Source organism: Aquarana catesbeiana, linkage group LG12, assembly GCF_042186555.1.
Source record: "Aquarana catesbeiana isolate 2022-GZ linkage group LG12, ASM4218655v1, whole genome shotgun sequence".
Classification (NCBI taxonomy): domain Eukaryota; kingdom Metazoa; phylum Chordata; class Amphibia; order Anura; family Ranidae; genus Aquarana; species Aquarana catesbeiana.
This window is the reverse complement of record NC_133335.1, coordinates 228,767,453-228,785,697: the sequence shown is the minus strand read 5'-3', so window position 1 is coordinate 228,785,697 and position 18,245 is coordinate 228,767,453. Positions and strand designations below refer to the sequence as shown.

At 47.5% G+C, this 18,245-nt stretch overlaps 1 protein-coding gene across 5 annotated transcripts in view; it reads right to left on the bottom strand.

Annotated features, from left to right (window-relative positions):
* The window catches only part of SLC38A10 (solute carrier family 38 member 10), a 95,507-nt gene that overhangs the window by 49,690 nt on the left and 27,572 nt on the right, over positions 1 to 18,245 (bottom strand). For all 5 annotated transcript variants that reach the window (XM_073606871.1, XM_073606874.1, XM_073606873.1 and 2 more), the window contains exons 7-9: positions 17,212 to 17,336; positions 3,853 to 3,955; positions 1,391 to 1,573 (exon numbers count right to left, since the gene is read on the bottom strand). In XM_073606871.1, coding sequence (XP_073462972.1) covers positions 1,391 to 1,573; positions 3,853 to 3,955; positions 17,212 to 17,336 — 411 coding nt within the window. The remainder of the gene's footprint in view (positions 1 to 1,390; positions 1,574 to 3,852; positions 3,956 to 17,211; positions 17,337 to 18,245) is intronic.

Sequence of the window (18,245 nt, the reverse complement as noted above, 5' to 3'; positions counted from 1 at the left end):
CAGGCAGGGAGGAGGACACAGAAGCACAGAGGAGAGCAAAGAGGAGAGCTGCTGATGACAGAGGCACATAAACTGACTACGGTGTCAGGGCTCAGCAGTCTTGATACACCATGGTCAGTTTACAGGGGGAGGGCATAGCCAGGCAGGATCAGCCAGGTATTTCAGGTGTTATAGGAGACCAAATGACACAGCACAAGCACTGTGCTGTATAACATGCTTTAAGGGAACAGGATCTAATTTTTTAGGTTAACAAACACTTTAATAGCTGGCTCACCACTCTATGGTTTAGGTTTTGAAGAAGGAGCCTTTGAGCATGCTCCGAAACTAGTTACCACCCCTTGCTGATGTCACTTCCACCCCCTGTGTTCCATGATGGTGTCAGGAAGTGCGGCAGCCATCTTGCTCCTCCAGACTCTCAGTTCCTGCAGCTGCTGGCCGGCACAGTGACAGGGAATACCATCTCAGGAGGACTTCATACAGTGATGAGCCTGTTTACTCTGTAATCCTGTAAGTGTTTTTAACAGTTGCCTTTTAATAAAATTGCTGACATACTGCACTTAGAAGCGCCTTTCTCTGCTACATCTTTGGATATGAGACATACATTTCCCAGGAGACTTCACACTGCTGGAGAGGTCATTCTTGCCCTAGGGGTATGGCTCCATGGACACTACTCCCGTTCCTCGCCAGGGAATGGCTCCATGGGCGCTACCTTGCCGCAGGGTATGCCTCAATGGATGCTACCTCCCCCCGGGGTATGGCTCTGTGGATGCTACCTCGCCCCAGGATATACCTCAGTGGATGCTATCTCGCCCCAGGGTATGCTTCAGTGGATGCTACCTCGCCCCAGGGTATGCTTCAATGGATGCTACCTCGCCCCAGGGTATGCTTCAATGGATGCTACCTCGCCTCAGGGTATGCTTCAATGGATGCTACCTCACCCCAGGGTATACCTCAATGGATGCTACCTCGCCTTAGGGTATACCTCAATGGATGCTACCTCCCCCCAGGGTATACCTCAATGGATGTTACCTCGCCCCAGGGTATACCTCAATGGATGCTACCGCACCGCAGGTTATACCTCAATGGATGCTACCTCGCCCCAGGGTATACCTCAATGGATGCTACCTCACCGCAGGGTATACCTCAATGGATGCTACCTCCTCCCAGGGTATACCTCAATGGATGCTACCTCACCGCAGGGTATACCTCAATGGATGCTACCTCACCGCAGGGTATACCTCAATGGATGCTACCTCGCCGCAGGGTATACCTAATGGATGCTACCTCGCCCCAGGGGATGCTTCAATGGATGCTACCTCCTCCCAGGGTATACCTCAGTGGATGCTACCTCCCCCCAGGGTATGCACTTTAATCTAATAGCTACACCCACCTGCTGCTCGAACAGGAGCGTGCTCAGCGCCTGCCGGCAGGGAAGGATCATCATCGGAAACCCAACTGCCACTGACATCATGAAGCCCACTCGGATCATCTCAGTCACCACATTGGACGGGAAGTTGACCAGCACGTTGCCGGCGATCGTTTCTGTGAAACTGACGTAACCAAAGAAACCGACCTGGAAAAATGCAAGAAAAAGCTCCAAAATCCAGGGAATCGTATTTATAGTCTAACCCCAGCGAGGGTTTAATTATTTTGCAGTGTTCTCTGCATCAATTTGAAGCGAATACTCTGTGACTGGAGGAGAGGATGGCTATATGAGCTTCACAGGTCCAATTATGTCCGTCATGCTTCACTCGCTTGGGGACACGGCGGTACTTTATAAATATTCATTAATTATATGTATATGTGTATTTTCCCTCAAGAAAAAAAATTTCAAATATTGCAGAATACTTGTCTTTGGAGATGGTGGCTGCATTCATTTTCTTTTTTGACCACTTGCTTACTGGGAACTTATACCCCCTTTCCTGACAGTTTTCAGCGCTCTCACACTTTGAATGACAATTGCACGGTCATACAACACTGTACCTAAACAAAATTCTTATCACTTTTTTTTCACACAAATAGAACTTTCTTTTGGTGCTATTTAATCACCACTGAGGTTTTTATTTATTGCTAAAGAAACAAAAAAAAAAGACCATTAAAAAAAAAAAAACATTTTTAATAGTCTGTTATAAAATTTTGAAATTAGGTAATTTTTCTAAATATAGAGAGAAACTCCGTGCTAAGGATAGCAACGATATTATAACAATATTAAACAGATTGCAGCCTCCCATAATCAGTCCCTGGAATGGGACTGAAAAAAGTAATGATGTGCAGGTGTGGGGTTGGTGGCGCTACCTACTGGCTACCATATAAGGATAAATATATTGGCAATGTGCATGCCAGTGGTGAGTGCATGTACGGGAAACGGGAAAATTACCTGCAAACAGGTATTTTTTCTCCTTCACTGATGTGCGCTGATGAGGTGGAACTGATGAGGTAGCATTGATAGGTAGCACTGATGTGCTCTGATAGGCGGCACTAAAGGGCACCGAGAGCTGGCACTGATGAGGTACTGATTGGCATCACTGGTGGGCACTGATTGGCATCACTGGTGATGAGGCACTGATGAGGTGGAACTGATGAGTGACACTGATGGGCTCTGATAGACAGCACTAAAGCGCATTGATGAGGCAATAATTGGCAGCACTGGTGATGAGGCTTCTGGGGAGGGGGGGTGGCTTCTGCGGGGCGGCTGCACCACAGAAGGTTTTTCACCTTAATGCATAGAATGCATTAAAGTGAAAAACCTTAGATTGAATACCAACACAGTATATGGTTTTATTCTTATTACTTAAAGAACTATCATCGATAATCAAGGTTGTTTTTGCTTTCCTATGCAACGATAAGTGATTGTACCTACATACTCAAATGGCCATTATTGTATTGATGTATTGTTGGCAAAATCCTAATTGGTTTCTCGTTACCTTGCCTTCTGTTTTGTAAGAAAAACTTTCAATAAAAATCATTGAAAAATAAAATGAAACACCTTGAGAGGTGTATTTGTTTCCAAAAAAAACTGCATTTGCAAAACCGCTGTGCAAATACAGAGACATAAAAAAAAAAAAATTGCAACCATCGCCGTTTTATCCCTTACAGTCTCTGCTAAAAGAAAAAAAAAATATATAATGTTTCGGGGGGGGGGGGGTTATAAGTAATTTTCTAGCGAAAAATACGGATTTAAACTTGTACACAAAAAGTGCCAGAAAAAAGGTCAGCAAGCGGTATTTTTCTGTGCTTAGGCTGAAAAAAAAAAAAAAAGAAAACGAATGCAGCCGCCACATCTGAGGACTGGTTAGCTGCAAATCAAGGACATTTCTGCTTTTGGGTTTAGATATGCTTTAGAGCTTTGGTGCGGCTGAATTAAGGTCCCTTATGCCGCGTACACACGGGCGGACTTTCCGACGGACTTTCGAATGAACGGACTTGCCTACACACGATCAACCAAAGTCCGACAGATTCGTACGTGATGACGTACGACCGGACTAAAACAAGGAAGTTCATAGCCAGTAGCCAATAGCTGCCCTAGCGTCGGTTTTTGGTCGTCGGTTTAGCATACAGACGAGCGGACTTTTCAATCGGACTCGAGTCATTTCAAGGTCCGTCGAACTTTTGGGGAAAAAAAAAGTCCGCTGGAGCCCACACACGATAGAATTATCCGACGGACTCCGGTCCGCCGGACCAAGTCTGCCGTAAAGTCCGCTCGTGTGTACGCGGCATTAGATGTAACCCTTCATTCTGTCCAGAGGGAATGGCGGACATCACAGAGTCTCAATACGATCAGAAAATCGAATTAGGTCTGATCGTGGAAAAAAAAAAAAGAAAAAGGGACATAAAATATTTATTTCTACTTACCAGGACATAGAATGTGGTGACGACGATCAGAGAACGGGCGAAGATGGAACTCATGGTTTTTACAGAAGGTTCATCCAGACTGTCATATGTGGGGAGGACTTGGCTAGAAGAAGAGAAAATACCGATTTAAAGTTGGATTTAAAGGTCAACTCCATACAAACCTTCTCAACAAAATTCCCACATAATGGAAACACAAACTTGGGGTATGCAGCAACAAGTAACCCCATTATGCAGCAAGCACAACTACTGCAGTAAAAGCCCGGTTGGATCTGCATAGCAGCACTTACACTGGGAGAGGGAGAGGATGGGTCCAGCATTGTTAATTTAGTCGACTAAAACATTTTAGTCGACTAAAACGACTAAAACATTTTAGTCGACTAAATGAATACTATTTTAGTCGACTAAAACTAAAACAATTGAGATGACTAAAATACGACTAAAAGTCATTTTAGTCAAAAGACTAAATTGAGACTAAAACTAAAATGCCATGTTAGTCAAAAGACTATGACTAAAACTAAATTGCAATTACTGAAATGTACTGGAGATTTTAGTCAACTAAATCTAAAACAATTGCAGAAGACTAAAATGGGACTAAAACCAAAATGCCATTTTAGTCCTAAGACTAAAATTAACACTGGGGTCCAGGACCAGGCTGCATTCTTTTTGCTACAGTGTAGTCTGCGGGGAGGTCAGAAACTTAATTGTGCTGCCTTGGCGGGGGTGCCGGGAATCACAAAACTTGCCGAATAAAAGTGGGGAGCCCAGAGGGTTCTTATTGTTGCAGAGCGATCTTCCTGAAAGGGTTGGGGGCTGAGAGGGTGCAAATAGCGAAGCAGACGATCTGTGCCCATACTATATAGAAAGCACGGACACTACACCATCAACACCTTTAAAGTGGGACTACAACCAGAAGGAAAAGTTCTGCTTTATGTCCTCTCCCCTCTTACATCACATCCGGTACATAATTATTTGGGGGGGGGGGGGGGAGCGGGTACCCATTTTTGATAGGTACTCATTCCTGCTCCTCCTGTTAGTTCACCTTTTTATTTTTTCTGTAAAGGTGAACTAATCCTTAAAAGGAGAAGTGCGGGGAAAGCTCGTTTGGCTGTACTTATCCTGTGCATCACAGGAGTGCAGCTCGTTTTGCACTCTGGTGACCCGTTTTCAGCAGACAGCGGGATGAAGTCTGCTGACATCACAGAGCCAGTCCAGGCTCAGCCAAGATCGCAACAATGGAGTCAGGATCCGCTCACATGCCTTGACCGGCACCCCGGCTCAGCCTCTCAGCAAGCCGCTCTCGCCCCCTCCACAGCCCAGCGCTCCAGTGAGCGAGGAGGGGGGCAGAGCAGACAGCGGTGACTGACAGTCACCAGCTCTCTGCTCACTGAGCTCTGAGAACTAAGCGATCGGCGGTGTTTGATCACTCGGTTCTCAGTGTTAGAGGCGCCAGGGGACAGATGCAGCATCCAACTAGGCAAATATGATTATTAACAGCTTGCCGACCAGCCGCCGTCGTTATACGGTGGCAGGTCGGCTCTTCTGCGCAAAAATCGCCGTAGCTGTACAGGAGCGTGCCCGCGGGTCGGGGGGACTCCATGTCCGCCGGCGACCCACGATCGCCTAGTACAGGGGCAGAATGGGGATCTGCCTTTGTAAACAAGGCGAATCCCCATTCTGACCGGTGACATGTCAGGGATCTACTGTTCCCAGTGATCGGGAACAGCGATTTCTGTCATGTCCCTGCCAGCCCATCCCCCCTACAGTTAGAACACACCCAGGGAACACATTTCACCCTCTTGATCGCCTCCTACTGTTAAACCCTTCCCTGCCAGTTTAATTTTTACATTGATCAGTGCATTTTTATAGCACTGATCAATGTAATAATGTCACTGGTCCCCAAAAAGTGTCATTTGGGGTCGGATTTGTCCGCCGCAATGACGCAGTCCCGCAAAAAAAAAAAAAATAAATAAATAATCGCAGATCGCTGCCATTACCAGTAAAGACAATAAAAATAAATAAGTCCCTAAATCTATCCCATAGTTTGTAGACGTGCAAACCAATACACCCCTTATTATGATTTTTTTTTTTAACAAAAATATGTAGAAGAATATATATTGGCCTAAACTGAATTCATTTTTTATGTATTTTTTATGTATTTTTTTTTCTGGATATTTATTATAGCAAAAAAAAAAAAAAAATTTTCTTCAAGATGGTAACTCTTTGTTTATAGCGCAAAAAATAAAAACTGCAGAGGTGATCAAATACCACCATCACTTTGTGGGAACAAAAGGACGTCAATTTTGCTTGGGTACAGCGTCGCGCGACCGCGCAATTGTCAGTTAAAGCGACGCAGTGCTGTATCGCAAAAAAAATGGCTCGGTCATTAAGGGGGCAAATCCTGGGGCTGAAGTGGTTAAATAAAAAAAAATTAAAAAACACACTTTTCTTTTAAAAGGCTATGCAGCTCCCTTAAAGTGGAACATCTGAGCACCAAAAAACCCAAAAAACACCATTTAATTCAATTTTATTATTTAAAGTAAACTTCCCATATCCATCCACGCCACGTCTCCATGCTTTATTTTGCTGAGAAACCACTTTGAAAAATAAAATTCTTTTTTTTTTTTTGTTTTTTTGTTTTGGTATTAACATGAGGTTCACATGGTTAAGGAAAAAAAAGAAAAGGAGTCATATTTTGTTATTGAGCTGATCACAATGGATAACACGGGTTACATAGCGTATAATGTTAATGTAATATGTTGATATAGACAGATGATATTGTTAAAGAGATATTACAGCGAGATGATATATGTTTTTTTGTGAAATGTAATATATGATCTTTACGAAAATAAAGTATTTATAAAAAAAAAAATAAAATAAAATAAAAAAATAAAAAAAAAAGAAATACATCCCCCTAGCATTTCTCGCTGCAGCCATCTAGATCAGCGTTTCTCAACTCCAGTCCTCAAGGCGCCCCCAACAGGTCATGTTTTCAGGATTTCCCTCAGATAAAAACGGCTGTGAAAGGCCGTGAAACTGATCAAATCACCTGTGCAAAATAATGGAGAGCCTGAAAACATGACCTGTTGGGGGCGCCTTGAGGAATGGAGTTTAGAAACACTGATTTAGATGATTCGTGTAGCATTTACTTCATGGAATCCATCTGCCCTTAGCTCAGGCATGCAGGAGGGTGTGCTTAGCTGAGAAAACCCCTCCTCTCCTCCAGAAGACGCCTGGGATGCAGGACATCATTTGCCTAAGCCAGAAACCAGGAAGTAGCCGAAGAAATGTAAAAAGAAAATAAAAAGTAATAAAAATTTAAAAAATGTAAAACAAGTGAATATGATATATATTTTCCTATCTATTTACTAATGCTAGCAGCATGAGGATTAAAAATAGTCAGTGTTGATTGAGAGAGTGAAGATCCGCTTTAATTGGTTATAGAGATAGTTAGTGGGCGTGCCCAATTCTGGTGTCCCCCAGAGAAATGGGTGGAGTTGGGAATCCCAAGCTAGCAGCATCCCATGTACCCCGGGGGGGGGGGGGGGGGGGGGGGCGCGGTGTCGATCTGTTATGGTACCTAGAACACCAGGTTAGGATTTTAGATGACAAAGAGACCCGATGTATTCAGGAACTGCCTGCAAGAAAACCATTTTCCAGTTTGGTTCGAGCACAGCTCCCCCCCCCCCCCCCCCCCCTCCTCCTCTGCTGCGATGGAGCATTAGCGGCAGCATGTTAATGTTAACATTTCATTATCGGAGTGTGAGAAAATGTATGAGCTGCCGCTGGATGTGAGAGGCCAGCACAGGCGCTGACAGATGTACTGGAGGGGTGGAGGGACACCGAGGCTGCGCTGTGTTAAGTGCCTTCTTAATATAGAGAGAGAGAAAGAGAGAGAGAGAGAGAGAGAGAGAGAGAGAGAGAGAGCGGCTGCACCAGACCTGGCTGCAAATTACATCTCCGAGATTTCTCCGGTTTAATGAATTCCTCCGGATTAACATCTCTGGACATTGTAAAGGTGAAAAAAGCAACACCTAAATAAAAAACCTCATTATTTTCTATGGGGACGCTTTTCGTTCTCTTTGATTCCTCAGAATATCTGTACACTCCACTCAAACCTGAAATTTACAGCGTTTCTATAGGCCGAAGGTTGTTTTTTTTTTTTTTTTTTTTTTTAGCTTAAAGTAACATTACAGTGTCACTAAACCCACATCATAAAAAACGATGAATACATGGTGTATTCAATGCTGTTCATACTCACTCATCACTATAAAATTCCTTTTCTGTAGTCTGAAAAAATCCTTGCTGATCCCGCTGCTCTCTATCTCCCCCTCCTGTCCATGTCCCCAATGCAGTTGGGGATTTTGCAGAGCAGTGTTGTCAGCTCTGCACATGCTCAGCGAGTTTCTACGCGGAGTATTTATTTATTTTAATTTTATTTACAGGTAATTATATAACGCCGTCAATTTACGCAGTGCTTTACATATACGTTCTACATTCACATCAGTCCCTACCCTCAAGGTGCTTAGACTCCAAGGTCCCTAACACACATTCATACACATACTAGGGGCCAATTTTAGACAGGATCCTATTAACCTACCAGCATGTCTTTAGAGTGTGAGAGAAAACCGGAGTACCCGGAGGAAACCCACGCAGGTGCAGGGAGAACATGCAAACTCCAGGTAGATGGTGTCGTGGTCAGGAAAATGTCCTCCCTATGACATCTGAGCCTCCCATGTGACTATAGAGCCTCACATGTGGGCGTATACACAGTGGTAAATGACTGCCCACTCCCTCCCTCCTCCTCCACGCCCAACTAAAGACAACGGGGGGGGGGATATTACATGTAGAATAATGGAGGCTTCACCTCCCTCTTATTCTACGACACAGGCTGAAGGGGCGTTACATGGCCTGTGACTGGCAGAAATCTGTCCACACCATGTTATTGCCAAAAAATACTATTGATTTGATTTCAAATATATATTGAAAACAGTTTATTGATGTAATGTATTTTTACTCTGTAGTCCAAAGGCTGTTTTTTTTTGTTGAACATCTTTTTTTTGTGACCAGCAGCAGAGGACTAGAAGCTCCCCCTGCTTATGTTTCCCTGCAGACAGGCTGGGAGAGAGCCGGGTCATGTGACAGCTGGATATAAGGGACTTAGATGTGTTTGTTTTTTTTTTTAAATTAAAATAATTACAGAGCCGTCATCCACATACAGAAATAGAAGGGAGGATGTACATTACACAAAGTGTGTTTAGTATCACTTTAAAGCTTTGTTTTTTAATTTAAAAAAAAGAAAAAAAAAAAACACAAGCCTTTTATACTTACCTACTCTGTAATGGTTTTGCTCAGAGCAGCCTCTATCCCCCACTGGAACCCCCCTGCCTGAGAGCCCTGCTCAGCCCCACCCCCCTCTCCCTCCTCCCTGGCTGCGCTTGACAGCAGCGGGAGCCAATAGCTCCTGCTGCTGTCTCTAAGCCTATGAGGAGGGAGAGAGCCAAGAGAGCCACTGCTCCTTTGCACAATGCTGGATCGAGAACGGGCCCAGATATATTTAAGGGGACTGGGGTGGCGGGGGTTGGGGAGCTGGTGGAGAAGCTAAATTCAAAAGGTTTTTTTTACCCTAATGCAGAGAATGCATTAAAGTGATATTAAAGGTATTTTTTTTTAAATAACAAATGTGTTATACTTACCTGCTCTGTGCAGCAGTTTTGCACAGAGCAGCCCAAATCCTCCTCTTCTCGGGTCCCCTGTCGGCGCTCCTGGCCCCTTACCCTCCTGCCAAGTGCCCCCCAGAGCAAGCAGCTTACTCGCTTCCAAGCCACGTGGCTTGGCCCTGTCACTTCTTACTCCTCATTGGCTCACTGGGTGTGATCGACAATGGCTCCCACTTCTGTCTTAGCCAATGAGGAGGGAGAGTCCCCTGAGGCTCTCCTGCACATTATTGGATCGCGATGGGGCTCATGTAAGTATTAGGGGGGGTAAAAAACTTTCAGCCTTTAGAATCACTTTAAGATCATGTTATATCCTATAGACCAGGGATATGCAATTAACAGACCTCCAGCTGTGGCAAAACTACAAGTCCCATCATGCCTCTGCCTCTGGGTTTCATGCTTCTGGCTGTCAGAGTCTTGCTATGCCTCATGGGACTTGTAGTTCTGCAACAGCTGGAGGTCAGCTAATTGCATATCTCTGCTATAGACCCATATCTAGGGTGTGACATGGCTCCAAGTGGACCCCAGCCATTAATCACGGCTGCAATGATTTGCAGGCTCATTTGCAAAGTAAAAATAAAATAAGAAATATACATTTCTGTCCTACATGTATTATTTTTTGACAAAAGTGGAGTTAGCCTTTAAAAATAGCTCACCGACGGTCACAGTTTTTAGATATATAATACGTCCTCTTTCTATAGATGAAATTACAATTTGGGGTTTATTAGCTTTCTGAAGCTGCTGTGCTCATATATGTTATCACCATGAAATGAGGGGGGCCGGGTGGGTACAGAATGCTGTTTTGTTTACACCTCATTCCGCAGGCTGTACTTGGTGAGTAAGTGTTGTCAGCGGGATTTCCATAATCATGAACACTTAGTGAAGGTGCTGAGGGACACAGAGCATCCAGCAGCCCCCATGATCTGGTTACAGTCACAGTTCCAGGCCCCCCATGTGATGAGACCCCCCCCATCTGTGACAGGATGGAGTGTTATATGCCAGGCCGTGCAACCTGATCTCAGCCACAGCGGCGAGAGGAAACTGGCCTGCACCTCGGTCACGGCTAGATCCTATAAAAGAGCCTTCCTGCGGCAATAGTTTTATGGCTGCTGTTCTAGGAAAGCACAACTGCTGACCGGCCAGGGTTCAGGAGAGCAGATGGGTGACATGTGTCATCGGTTCGTGGGTTAGTGGCGTACGTCAACGGCTACAGCACAACTGGGGCCCCCGCGGGACCAGACGAATGATTGACCGTCACTTTAAATGGATGTATGGTTGACATTTCTGAATACCACAGGTTTTGTTGTTGTGTTGGGAAATTCTAAGACTTTGGTCGGCCACAAACCCAATGAGATGAAAGTGAAGATATGACTTCTTGTCACTGGTCTGGAGGGGGGGGGGAATGACACAAACATGGAATCTTTATTCACGTGTCTCCAAATGTCAGCAATGTAACAGCGCAGTTAAGTGAAGGGTATGTATCTAGTTTAAAGTGCACCTGTTCTAAACTAGTAAACACATTATGTAAAGGGGGGGTGGTACCAGAGAATCTTGGGGGACTGAAGTTCAGGAAGACAAGGCCAGTGGTCAACTTTTTCTAAACCAATCTTCTCAACCACCAGGCCGTGACCCACTCAAGCCAGTGGCAGATCCCCTAACCCAGTGGTTCTCAACCTGGGGGTCGAATGACGATTTGCCAGGGGACACCGGAACCTGGGCTGTTCCTGAAGCCGGCACCGCTCTCCCAGCCTTTTTTGCGGCCGCCCAGCTCGGCTGTTCCTGTAGCCTGCGGCCCCCCACTCAGCCTCTTCGCAGCCGCCCATTCAGTTCACAGCATAGCTGGGGGGCAGAGACTAGAGATCAGCTGAATGGTGAGGAATGTGAAGTGGGAGGGGTTGGAGACCCTATCTCCTGATTTCGGCATAGGTGTCACTGCTGCGAGACACTACAAAGTCTGAGACACAGAGAGTAACACTACCTGTGATTAGAATTGCCATTAAAAGTCCCCACTACAGTTCTCAGATCAGCAGATGACCTTGATCAAGACCACCTAAGTTGGCTGATCAAAACTCCCCGCCAGCACTGCCACTCATCCCAACTCCCCGCCAGCACTGCCACTCATCTCACCCCCCGCCAGCACTGCCACTCATCCCAACTCCCAGCCAGCACTGCAACTTATCCCAACTCCCCGCCAGCATTGCCACTCATCCCAACTCCCCGCCAGCACTGCCACTCATCCCAACTGCCCGCCAGCACTGCCACTCATCCCAACTCCCCGCCAGCACTGCCACTCATCCCAACTGCCCGCCAGCACTGCCACTCATCCCAACTGCCCGCCAGCACTGCCACTCATCCCAACTCCCCGCCAGCACTGCCACTCATCCCAACTGCCCGCCAGCACTGCCACTCATCCCAACTCCCCGCCAGCACTGCCACTCATCCCAGCTCCCCGCCAGCACTGCCACTCATCCCAACTCACCGCCAGCACTGCCACTCATCCCAACTCACCGCCAGCACTGCCACTCATCCCAACTCACCGCCAGCACTGCCACTCATCCCAACTCCCCGCCAGCACTGCCACTCATCCCAACTCCCCGCCAGCACTGCCACTCATCCCAACTCCCCGCCAGCACTGCCACTCATCCCAACTCCCCGCCAGCACTGCCACTCATCCCAACTCCCCGCCAGCACTGCCACTCATCCCAACTCCCCGCCAGCACTGCCACTCATCCCAACTCCCCGCCAGCACTGCCACTCATCCCAACTCCCCGCCAGCACTGCCACTCATCCCAACTCCCCGTCAGCACTGCCACTCATCCCAACTCCCCGTCAGCACTGCCACTCCTCCCAACTGCCCGCCAGTACTGCCACCCATCCCAACTACCCGCCAGCACTGCCACTCATTCCAAACTCCCCGCCAGCACTGCCACTGATCCCAACTCCCCGCCAGCACTGCCACTCATCCCAACTCCCCGCCAGCACTGCCACTCATCCCAACTCACCGCCAGCACTGCCACTCATACCAACTCCACGCCAGCACTGCCACTCATCCCAACTCCACGCCAGCACTGCCACTCATCCCAACTACACACCAGCACTGCCACTCATCCCAACTACACACCAGCACTGCCACTCATCCCAACTCCACGCCAGCACTGCCACTCATCCCAACTCCACGCCAGCACTGCCACTCATCCCAACTCCCCACCAGCACTGCCACTCATCCCAACTCCCCTCCAGCACTGCCACTCATCCCAACTCCCCGCCAGCACTGCCACTCATCCCAGCTCCCCGCCAGCACTGCCACTCATCCCAACTCACCGCCAGCACTGCCACTCATCCCAACTCACCGCCAGCACTGCCACTCATCCCAACTCACCGCCAGCACTGCCACTCATCCCAACTCACCGCCAGCACTGCCACTCATCCCAACTCACCGCCAGCACTGCCACTCATCCCAACTCCCCGTCAGCACTGCCACTCATCCCAACTCCCCGCCAGCACTGCCACTCATCCCAACTCCCCGCCAGCACTGCCACTCATCCCAACTCCCCGCCAGCACTGCCACTCATCCCAACTCCCCGCCAGCACTGCCACTCATCCCAACTCCCCGCCAGCACTGCCACTCATCCCAACTCCCCGTCAGCACTGCCACTCATCCCAACTCCCCGTCAGCACTGCCACTCCTCCCAACTGCCCACCAGTACTGCCACCCATCCCAACTACCCGCCAGCACTGCCACTCATTCCAAACTCCCCGCCAGCACTGCCACTCATTCCAAACTCCCCGCCAGCACTGCCACTGATCCCAACTCCCCGCCAGCACTGCCACTCACCCCAACTCCCCGCCAGCACTGCCACTCATCCCAACTCACCGCCAGCACTGCCACTCATACCAACTCCACGCCAGCACTGCCACTCATCCCAACTCCACGCCAGCACTGCCACTCATCCCAACTACACACCAGCACTGCCACTCATCCCAACTACACGCCAGCACTGCCACTCATCCCAACTACACGCCAGCACTGCCACTCATCCCAACTCCACGCCAGCACTGCCACTCATCCCAACTCCCCACCAGCACTGCCACTCATCCCAACTCCCCACCAGCACTGCCACTCATCCCAACTGCCCGCCAGCACTGCCACCCATCCCAACTGCCCGCCAGCACTGCCACTCATCCCAAACTCCCCGCCAGCACTGCCACTCATCCCAAACTCCCCGCCAGCACTGCCACTCATCCCAAACTCCCCGCCAGCACTGCCACTGATCCCACCCCCCCACCAGCACTGCCACTGATCCCACCCCCACCAGCACTGCCACTCATCCAACTCCCTGCCAGCACTGCCACTCATCCCAACTGCCCGCCAGCACTGCCACTCATCCCAACTCCCCACCAGCACTGCCACCCATCCCAACTCCCCACCAGCACTGCCAATCATTCCGCCAGCACTGCCACTCATTCCAACCCCCCGCCAGCACTGCCACTCATCCCAACTCCCCGCCAGCACTGCCACTCATCCCATTCCCCCCACCAAGAAGTAAGAGAAGGAATAAAAATAGAGAATAATGGAAGGGAGGGGAAAAGAGGGGGAGGAACAAAGAAAAAGGGAGAGAAAGAATAAGAGAAAGAACAAGAAAGGTGGCTAGAGAGAGGGATGGGGGGGGGGGAGCAAGAAATTAGGATAGAGGGGGATAAAAGGGAAAGAAAGGAGAACAAAGAGAAAGAGTGGTACACCCAGAAGGAGTTTTAATACTGTACGAGTGGAAGGGACTCAGGGAGCGCTAAATGTCCGTGGGTTAGGGGCGCAAATTACTGGTCTTGCCTTGGGTGCTGACAACCCACACTACGGAAATAATTTTACTGTTAGGAGTCCCCACCACTGTGCTAAACGATGTACCTGTATGTCACGTTAAGGAAGTGGTTGTACCGGGGTGAAGCCCGCACATGCAGCCGCTCAGCCGTTATCACAAGGAGCGGGAGGGAACGCCCCCCCCCCCCCACGCTCCGACCAGGAGACCCGAGCAACCAGCTGGCAAGTCCACCGACTGGCCGGAGTCCCAAACAAAGCCGGAATCGATGTAGTAACCTGGAAGCGACGTCATAACTTCACTTACAGATTGTTCAGCTGCCGGTGGCGGCGATTTAAAAAAAATCAACAGTATTCCAAAACGCAGGTTTTGCCGTTTTGAATACTTTTATATTAGAATATTCAGAATCGCCATTTTTGGCGACCTGAATACTTTTAAGTGCAAAGGAGGGATTTAGGGTCTTTTAGACCCCCGATCCCTCCATAAAAAATACCTGTCACCACCTATTACTGTCACAAGTGATGTTTACATTCCTTGTGACAGCAATAAAAGTAATCAGATTTTTTTTTTTTAAAGAGACAGTGTCAAAAAAAAATAAAATAAAGGGGAAAAAAAAGCACCCGCGTCCCCGCGTACCAAAGAAAATGCACGTGAGGTGTCGACGCGATCGTCAGAGCAATAATTCTATAAACTCTATAACTCTAAACTGGTAACCGCTAAAAAAAATTTAAAGCATCGCCTATAGAGATTTTTAGGTACCGTAGTTTGTCACCATTCCACAAGTGTGCGCAATTTTAAACCATAACATGTTAGGTATCTATTTACTCGGCATAACATCATCTTTCACAATATACAAAAAATTGGGCTAACTTTACTGTTTTCTTATTTTTTTTTTAAATAAAAAAAAGTATATTTTTCCCCCAAAAAATTGCGCTTGAAAGACCACTGCGCAAATACCACGTGACAAACTATTGCAACGACCGCCATTTTATTCACCAGAGTCTTTTGTTTAAAAAAAAAAAATACATTGTTTGAGGGTTCTAAGTAATTTTCACGCACAAAAAAAATACTGATTTTAACTTGTAAAAGAAATAGGCTTGGTCCAGAAGTGGTTAAGTAACGCAGTGCTGTATTGCATAAAATGACCTGGTCATGAAGGGGGGGGTAAACCTTTCCGGAGGGCAAGTGGATATAATCCAATGAGCAGGCGACTACATTTTTTCCTTATAAAGGATACACATTAATCCAATGCAATACAAAACATATAGGGAAAAAAAATAAAATTATATTATAAACTGTGCCAAACGGATCCAAGATCTGGATCTGTTTCTCGGATCCATTTGGCACAGTTTATGATAAAAGATTTTTTTTCACATGTTTATATTGCATTCATTTTAGTGTGTATCTCTTTTAAAGAAAAAAAAAAAAAAGTCACTTTTTGATTGGATTATTTTAGCACAGTGTATGAGAAAGATCTACAGTTACCTGTTTATATTCTATTTTTATTTGCACGATTATTTTTGTGAATAATCGCATGTTTTATGCGCTTTTTATTAGGCGAAACGCTTCACTATATTTCATCCATATATGTGTTGTTGAGGTGCTGTAAGTACGCATTTTCAGAGCTGCTCCTGATAACGGTTTATATAGATATTTATATTGATATAGCATATTAGGGGTAGCACAGGGATTTTTTTTCTATCTATTATATTAGATCCCAACCTGCAGAGCCTTCGGCCCCCCACAGTCCCCCCAGCCTCCAACAGTGGCCTAAAGAGTATCTCAGCCCCCCGTAGTGCTCTCCAGTCACCCACGGTGCCCCTGCCAAGTTCCCTAGGCTCCTAAAGGGCCCCTCAGCCCCCTCCAGAAACCTCAACCCCCTACATTGCCACCAAGTCTGCTGCAAAAGTTTCCTAACCCCCTCAATAGCCCCCATTCAGAATTTCAATAAAAACTTGTATTGTCCTCATTGTGTATGAGACCTCAGTCAATACAGGCAGGTGTAAACCTGTGCAAGGATCTTGTTTGCCTGCACACATGTTCCAAGCATCCTCATTCACTTATACTGGGACACAGCCGCTGCTCCCAATTGGACAGCCATGTGGGTGCACGGATCAGAACTCACATTTTTCTGGCTGTCAAATTGGGATCAGTGTCCCAGTAGAAATGAATGGGATTGCCTGCACGCTGATGTATGGAACGCCTGTAAGTGCAGGTATCTGGCTGTCATACCAATCCCCTGGCTTCAGCATTAGAGTAGGAAACCTGCAAAATGAAGGCAAATCTAGAGTGGTCACTTCACTATGATGCCACAGGCTGCATTCTTCTCCCAGTTTATTGATTCAAAGGGTTGAAAACAAAAGCCTGACAACCAGACCACTGGCATCTCTAGAGGGAAAATGGGAGAGCCTATGTACTTCAGTGATAACAGGTTACATTTACTCCAAACATAAAGACAAAACACATAATTAGAGAGATGTTTTACCTGAAATTGTATAGTTCTGTACATCCAGCCCTGATATTTACATGGCTCTGCTACACAGCACAGCCCCGGCTGGCGGGGCAGGAGACTGATTTTTTTTTCTACTGCTGTTCAGTAACACTTGCAGGTCTTTTCCCTCCCCCAGTCTGTGATTGGACAGTGAAATGAGAAGACATGTACTAACGAGCTAATGTTCTGCTCTCTCTTCCTATCAGCATTTCCATTGTTAGCACATGAGCACTGCAAGGCAACCGATTGGCTCTTTCTGCTGAATCTCCCTCTCCTGATGTGAATTCTTTCCTATAAAAGGACTCTTACGACACCAATCAACAAAAACAGAGATACTTACGACTGGCAGGCAAAGGACATGCCGAAGATGGGAATGCAGCGGAACATTCCTTCGAAGCGAGTGTAGCTGACTTGATTCACCCATTGCCCACTGAAGAGGCCGTGTTTGAATGAGGAGAGAATGATCTGCAGACAGGAGAGACATGAAGGACGTGATGAAGGAAAGAACATCTGGATTCTAAGGAAAGACGCACACTGTACAGAAACTAGAGATTCGCTTCGGATAGAGGAAAATACTTCAAATCTCATTTCCTGTTGAACAGACTCCCCTTCACTTCCTGTTCCAGAGACACAACAGGAAGTTAGGAAAAATCCCTACAAAGTGCAGGACACAGAGCACCCAGCAGCCCCGACCAATGAGCCCTGATCTTCTTACAATCACCAGGCCCTGATTGCTGGGACACAACACCCAGTAATGGCCGTCACCAGCCCCGACCAATGAGCCCTGATCTGCTTACCGTCACCAGGCCCCGAGTGATGGGACAAAACACCCAGTGAAGGCCATCACCAGCCCAGCAGCCCCTACCCCTTATCTGCTTATAGTCACCAGGCCCTGAGTGATGGGAAAAAACACCCAGGGAAGGCCGTCACCAGCCCAGCAGTCCCAACCACTGAGCCCTGATCTGCTTTACCATCACCAAGCCTTGAGTGATGGGACAAAACACCCAGCGTGGGCCATCACCTGCTTATCATCATCAGACCCCGAGTGATGGGACAAAACACCCAGCAAGGGCCGTCACCAGCCCTGACCGCTGAGCCCTGATCTGCTTACCATCACCAGACCCAGAGTGATGGGACAAAACACCCAGCAAGGGCTGTCACAAGCCCTGACCGCTGAGCCCTGATCTGCTTACCATCACCAGACCCAGAGTGATGGGACAAAACACCCAGCAAGGGCCGTCACCAGCCCTGACCGCTGAGCCCTGATCTGCTTATTGTCACCAGGCCCCGAGTGATGGGATAAAACACCCAGCAAGGGCAATCACCAGCCCTGACCGCTGAGCCCTGATCTGCTTATTGTCACCAGGCCCCGAG